At 48.3% G+C, this 6520-nt stretch overlaps 2 protein-coding genes across 6 annotated transcripts in view; one reads left to right on the top strand and one right to left on the bottom strand.

The window, feature by feature from the left end:
- The window catches only part of GLS2 (glutaminase 2), a 15515-nt gene extending 12860 nt beyond the window's left edge, over positions 1-2655 (top strand). For all 4 annotated transcript variants that reach the window (XM_008072555.1, XM_008072553.1, XM_008072554.1 and 1 more), the window contains 5 exons: positions 639-731; positions 901-962; positions 1434-1510; positions 1778-1841; positions 1979-2655. In XM_008072555.1, coding sequence (XP_008070746.1) covers positions 639-731; positions 901-962; positions 1434-1510; positions 1778-1841; positions 1979-2135 — 453 coding nt within the window. In that variant the 3' untranslated portion in view covers positions 2136-2655. The remainder of the gene's footprint in view (positions 1-638; positions 732-900; positions 963-1433; positions 1511-1777; positions 1842-1978) is intronic.
- Positions 2480-4799, bottom strand: SPRYD4 (SPRY domain containing 4). Of its 2 annotated transcripts, XR_002481247.1 has the most exons (3): positions 4574-4799; positions 3621-4210; positions 2480-2490 (listed from the first exon to the last, which is right to left on the bottom strand). XR_002481247.1 is itself a non-coding variant. In XM_008072557.1 (2 exons), exons 1-2 carry the CDS (start codon positions 4656-4658, stop codon positions 3672-3674), a joined length of 624 nt encoding a protein of 207 aa, XP_008070748.1. In that variant the 5' UTR covers positions 4659-4799; the 3' UTR covers positions 3243-3671. The 2 variants fall into 2 exon arrangements, 1 of the variants encoding a protein (XP_008070748.1); XM_008072557.1 differs by lacking the exon at positions 2480-2490 and having other exon boundaries at positions 3243-4210.
- Between the last annotated feature and the right edge of the window lie 1721 nt (positions 4800-6520).

Here is a 6520-nt window from a genome sequence, read left to right as displayed (position 1 = left end):
AGACTGGAGTGCAATGGCCGCTCCCAGCCACTGCAGCCTCGACCTGCTGGGCTCCGGTGGTCCTTCCGCCTCAGCCTTCCAAGTAGCTGGAACTACAGGCGCGCATTACCACACCCAGCTAATTTTTTTGATTTATTGTAGAGATGAAGTCTCGCCAAGTTGCCCAGGTGGGTCTCGAACCCGCGGGCTCAGACAATCCACTCACCTCAGCCTCCCAAAGCGCAGGATTACAGGCTGAGCCACCAAGCCCAGCTCACTTTTTTTTTTTTTTGAGTTGGAATCTCACTCTGTCACCCAGGCTGGAGTGCAGTGGCACGCTCACAGCCACCGCAGCCTCTACCTGCTGGGCTCAGGCGATCCTTTTGCCTCAGCCTACCAAGTAGCTGGAACTACAGGCGCATGCTACCACACCTGGCTAGTTATTTTTTATTTATTGTAGAGACGAGGTCTAGTCAAGTTGCCCAGGCTGGTCTTGGACCCCTGAGCTCAGGCAATTCTCTCGCCTCGTCCTCCCAAAATGCTGGGATTACACGCTTAAGCCTCCATACTCATCCTGTAACCACTTTTAGGTAAAGCAATTTTGAGCTCCTACTAAGTACAAGGAGTAAATACACAATATCTTTGGCTTACAATTCTAGAAGTTGGTGTCTCTCTTCAATTTTCACAACTACGACAACTTGCGGCACTGTGCTCGGAAGTTAGACCCACGGCATGAAGGGGGAGAAGTTCGGGTAAGGAAAACCCCAGGCGGCTTATAAGAATATTTCAGAACAGAAGATTCCATAAACATTTCACCAGTACCCTTGACTAAGCATCATGGAAGAGGTTCACAGGGCAGAGCTGGGCATGGTTGGGTTCAAAGCCACAGTTAACCTCAAGTGGGTACGATTTGTGTTCCAGAATAAGACTGTGGTAAACCTGCTATTTGCCGCCTATAGCGGAGATGTCTCAGCTCTTCGAAGGTAAGTCCATTGTGACCAGATATACACAATGAAATACTCCTGGTCAGAGATCTTATTAGGAAACAGCATAGCAAAATAGTTAAGTGCTTCAGCTTTGGAGTTAGAATGGATTTAGATTGTATTTAAATGAGATTTTTTAAAACATAAATTGCTTACCATATAATAAATGAATGGTGGCCATCTTGTTAAGTTGGGTGTTAAACACAGAGTCATATGAGGTGGGGACCCTGCCTCAAATGGGCACCTACCACAGGTAGGCAGTGATGTTTCTGGAAGCATCACACTTCCATCTCTCTGATATGGGAATAACAACCTCATCTGGGTATAGAACACATTATTCAGAGCCTACAGACCTTAGCAAAGCTCTGCTTTACTTTGTTTGGAACTCATCCAGTCCAACCTCACTTCAGAAAGGATACTAGAGATTCCAGACTGATCTAGGTAACACTAGCCGCTTTCTACAACCCTCAGGTTTGCCTTGTCAGCCATGGATATGGAACAGAAAGACTATGACTCCCGCACAGCTCTGCATATTGCTGCAGCTGAAGGTATCTGAAGGGTTAAAGAGGGGAAGCAGATCATAAGACCCTCTCTTATCAAGAGTATCCCCATTATGTGTGTCCTCAAGGTCACCCGGGCTGCAACTAATTTTGTCCAGATGCCTTTCAGTTTGCAGCCAGACTTAGTTCTGCAGACAGCAAAATGGGAACAGGTCTTTCTACCTCCCCTCTTGATACAGACTTCAGTGGCCAAGGGTGTGCACCAAAGTGTTCAGGACCTATACCTTCTCATTTTCCTTTTTCCTGTATTCCTAGGACACATCGAAGTCGTTAAATTCCTGATTGAGGCTTGCAAAGTGAATCCTTTTGTCAAGGACAGGTGAAGATTAAGCTAAAATGGGGGTGGGTGGACATAGCTTCTCTACCATGGGCACTCCAGCCACCATACATGCACATGTATACAACCTCTGTAATCTTCATGTCTTTTTTGCCTGATCATATCATTATTCCTCTCAGGTGGGGCAACATTCCCCTGGACGATGCTGTGCAGTTCAACCACCTAGAGGTGGTTAAGTTGCTTCAAGATTACCAGGACTCCTTCACACTCTCGGAGACTCAGGCTGAGGCTGCAGCTGAGTCCCTGTCCAAAGAGAACTTAGAGAGTATGGTGTGAATGCAGGTCACGGACAGTCCCTGCTCAAGAAAAAGCATGAGCTGGCCACACACTTAACTCATAAGCACCAAAAATGCTATGGAGAGCTACTTCTTCAGTGGGGACCAAGAAAGTCATTTGGTGACTTGAGCCAGTGCTTTCTATGAGAGTCAAAATACCCCATTCCCTCAGCACAGAGTATAAGAAGGGCCTCAATGGACACATGCAGTAGAGCTGTACACTGAGACCTTGGGCTTCTTCGAGGTACAACTGAATGGCTTGGCCCACTCAAAACCATCCCAAGTCTTCACCCAGGTCTCCTCTTCCTCTCCCTGAAGAAACCTTCATGAGAGATACTCTGGTGGAGGGGCTTTAGCTACCATGCACATAGATATATCTAGAGTAAGGGAAAGGGGGGCCTATACACCTGGCTTAGTAGTCTGCTTCCCTTGGCCAGGACATGCTGCTGCAACTGCTAACAGCAATTTTATAGACAGAGAAAGTATTTTGTGTTCAAATAAACTTTAATTACACAAATCAATTTTGCTAAACCCAGTCCTCCTCTCTCCCCTAGGGCTATCCAGCTTCATCACCACCACAGAAGGTAGAGTAAGATGGAACCACTGGGTCAGACAGAGCCCACATAATACATATTTCACAAACTTACTCACTTACCCTGCCAGGTTTTTCTCAACCCCAAATACTGCTTTAGGTTAAATGTATTCTGCCAACAAGGGGAGTAGAGATTTGAATCTAAAGAGACCCAAAATGGATTGTGCAAAACCTCAGGCCTCCCTCCCTCCTCTGGAAGTTCCAACCAGAGCAGAAAGGAAGATGGAACTTCTCAAAAATAAACAGTTTCTAGCACAACTCCCCTAGATATCCCCCAAGTGTATCTTTCCCTTCGTGATAATGGTTATGACATACTGGCTGGGAGTCAGGTATAAGGTAGATGGACTCAAAGGTAAGAACAGCTGCAGCCACGTGGGGCTGAGGGTCTGTGGCACTGAGGTACTGGGGAAGGAGGGGTATTTTCATTCTGACACAAAGTCAATAAAGCACTTACTGAGGGAGCCAGAGCCCAGACTCTATGTGCTGTAGAGAAAGGGCCAGTAATTGCACCACTCCTTCAGCCAGAGGTAGAAAGGGTTCACTCTGAAGAGATTTGGTAAAGCCCCAAGAACAAGTTACATGTAGGCAAAGGGAGGGAGAAGTATCACCGTGATGAGTAAATTCAAACTAAACTAAAGATAAGACCCCTGTACCGAATACAGGCCTGAGAAAGGCCTGGGCACAGGGAGACAAAGGGACTGAAGGAAGCAAGTCTGGAAAAATACACGGTAGCCCAGAAAACCGGCAGTAGTTGGGGGGGCAGGGAGGTGGGGTTTGGCTGTTGCCTACCTTTCACGGGGTAGGGGAGACAAGAGGATGACTAAGATGTTGCACAGAGGACCCAACACTGAACTGTGGGAGACAGATATTGCTTGGGTCAAAAAGGCTTCCAACACTTTCAAAAGGCTGGCCAAGAGCTGATTAGGGACTTCAGTAATGGACATGTTAGAGGCCCTTGGGGACCTCAAGCCCTGAGTGGGTCAGTAGCTCTCCATCCCAAAGAGCAAAGGCAGGCACCACTGGACCTCGGAAATCTGTCTGTAGCGTGTGGATCACAAAGACCTGGCCCACATCCACCAGGCTCAGCTTCTGGGCCTCATACTCCAGCAGCAGCCCCACCTTCTCTGGCTGCCCAATACCTTCAATTGGGGCTTTCTCATTGGCCAACATGGTGTGCCACTTGCGCTGGGCATAGCTGAACACCCAGGAACGATCATCAACACCAATGCAGCTATCCCGAGACATGTCCACATCTGCCACTCCTATCCGGAACTGTTGGGAGCGCTTCACTGTCACCTCCCAGTAATGTCTGCCACTGGTGACCGCTGTGTCTGCCAGCACAACTGCCCACTCCCGGAAGCGCTCCACATTGAGGGCCACCTTGGTGGGCTCCAATCCCACCAAGCCATATTTGACACCCGTGTCACCTCTGAAGAGCGCCAGGCTGCTGTGGGCAGTTTTTTCTTCCAGTTTGAAACTGACGCCTGCGGACAGAACAACACACGGGATCATAACAGGGGCTAAAACTCCAGGGCTGGTGGTACATTCCGATGAGAAACTGGCAGTCACGAGACATGAGGGAATAAGGAAGAGTCAGAATTCCAGGCGGGCAAGAGTCGGGGGGTTGCTTTAGTATGGACACCCCGAGGAGCCGAAAAGCTCGGATTAGGGAATCCCCGGGACTCAAAGAAACCAGATGGTGTCACGGGTTTAGGACCTCGAGACCGATGCAGATGGGGGAAGGGAAATGACTCGAGAGGGTTGGAGTTGTTTCTCGGAGCAGGCTTCGGAATAATAGACGGAAACCATTTTGGAGGTAAAAAGAGAGTAAAAAGAGATAACCCTACCTCTCCGGACCTCTGTGACGGCAACCCCCAATCGTTTGGCTCCCCAGCGGCACAAGCGCAAAGAACGTGCAAAGGGCAGCGCCATCTTGCGCCATGGAGGAACAGAGCACGCCCCCCACTGGAGACCCCGCCATCGGCCAGCCTGCTCTCTTAGCACGTGGTGTAGAAGAGCGGCCGCGCAGCGTGATGACGTAAGGAGACAGCGCCCTACAGGAAGCCGCCATCTTCGTTTTTTTTCCGGTTCCTCTCGCGGTTGTCTGTTTTCCGTTTTCCGTTTTTCCGCGAGGAGGTTTGCTGCTCTCCTTTGCGTGGTGTAGCCAGCTGCTTAAAAGTATAGAGTTTAGAATTAAACCAGTAAGGTGATTAGATTTGGTCCAGGCTCCACAGTGTGACTTTAGGCAAATCACTCAGATTATCTGAGCTATAGTGTTCTTATTTGTAAAATAGATATTATATACAGCCCTTAGGCCTTATTGAAAATTAGATACAGCCGGGCTCGGTGGCTCAGCCTGTAATCCCGCGCTATGGGAGGCTGAGGTGAGCAGATTGCCTGAACCCGCGGGTTCGAGACCCGCCTGGGCAGCAAGACCTCATCTCTACAATAAATTTTTTTTTAAATTAGCTGGACATGGTAGCGCGTGACTGTAGCTTTGGCTATTTGGAAGGCTGAGGCAGAAGGATCACTGGAGCCCGGCAGGTCGATGCTGGGGTGGCCATGAGCATGCCACTGCATTCCCGCCTGGGCAACGGAGTGAGACTCCGACTCAAAAAAAGAAAATTAGATGCGGATAATCTAGATATGGCTCGACAAATAGCAACCATTGGGTAAGTGACGGTTGTTTATAATGTTAAATACATAGCTACTGTAAATGTTGGTTTTGTATGTTCAAGGCTGAGAATGGAAAGTTTAACTCAGTACTCAAGTTTTCAGAGCTTAACCAAAAGTAGCAATATTTTGGTTCAGGGTGGACCAGATATGAGGTAGGTAATTATGGACAGCCTACGTTTAACATTTTTTTTTTTTAAGTTGGAGTCTCGTTCTGTCGCCCAGGCTGGAGTGCAATGGAACACACCGCAGCCTCGTCCTGCTGGGCTCAGGCGATCCCGATCCTTCCCCCAGTCTTTTTTTTTTTTTTTGAGCTGGAGTCTCTGTCGCTTTCTAAGGAAAGCCTATGTCTAGTTAGGCGGTAACTTTCCATTATTTAGAGGGTCCTCATAACCTTGTGACGCGTGTAAACTTAAAAGGTTAAGAGTTATCAAAACTTGTGATCAGATACCTGCAGCCTCCACTCAGCTTATGGAATAATTTGTTTAATCATCATTGCAGACTTGTATATAAAGCTTCTTGTTAATGGGAAGTGTGTATCTTTCTAAGACACCTGCGTTCTCCCTTGAATGTGTTTTCTACTCTATAATAAACTATACTTTGATTCTGTGACTCACTCTTGAATTCTTTCTTGCAAAGTCAAGGCCCACGGACCAACTACACCCCACACACCCCAACATCACTTCCACCTCACAGATTCTCTGACTCATGAACTGCAACCCATATTCAGCCAGTTGCCCAGAAACCAGGGAGTCTTTGACCTCTTAGCACTCTCTCACTGCACATATCTGATTGTCATTGAATCCTTAGCACGCTCCCCAGCCTCCTAACAAGTGCATCAGTCTTCTAACTGGTCTCCCACTCCCCAGTGCTGCTGAGGGAAACTTTATTATTATTATTTTTTTGAGTTGGAGTCTCACTCTGTCGCCCAGACTGAAGTGGCCACTTCTGGCCACCGCAGCCTTGACCTGCTGGGCTCCGGCGATCCTTCCACCTCAGCCTTTCCAAGTAGCTGGAACTACAGGCACGCACTACCATACCCGGCTAATTTTTTGATTTAGAGTTGAGATGAGGTCTCGCCAAGTTGCCCAGGCGGGTCTCGAACCCGCGGGCCCCCAACA

The sequence above is a fragment of the Carlito syrichta genome, unplaced genomic scaffold (assembly GCF_000164805.1).
Source record: "Carlito syrichta isolate Samal-C Ts95f unplaced genomic scaffold, Tarsius_syrichta-2.0.1 Scaffold315337, whole genome shotgun sequence".
Classification (NCBI taxonomy): domain Eukaryota; kingdom Metazoa; phylum Chordata; class Mammalia; order Primates; family Tarsiidae; genus Carlito; species Carlito syrichta.
This window is presented reverse-complemented; position numbering and strand designations above follow the sequence as displayed.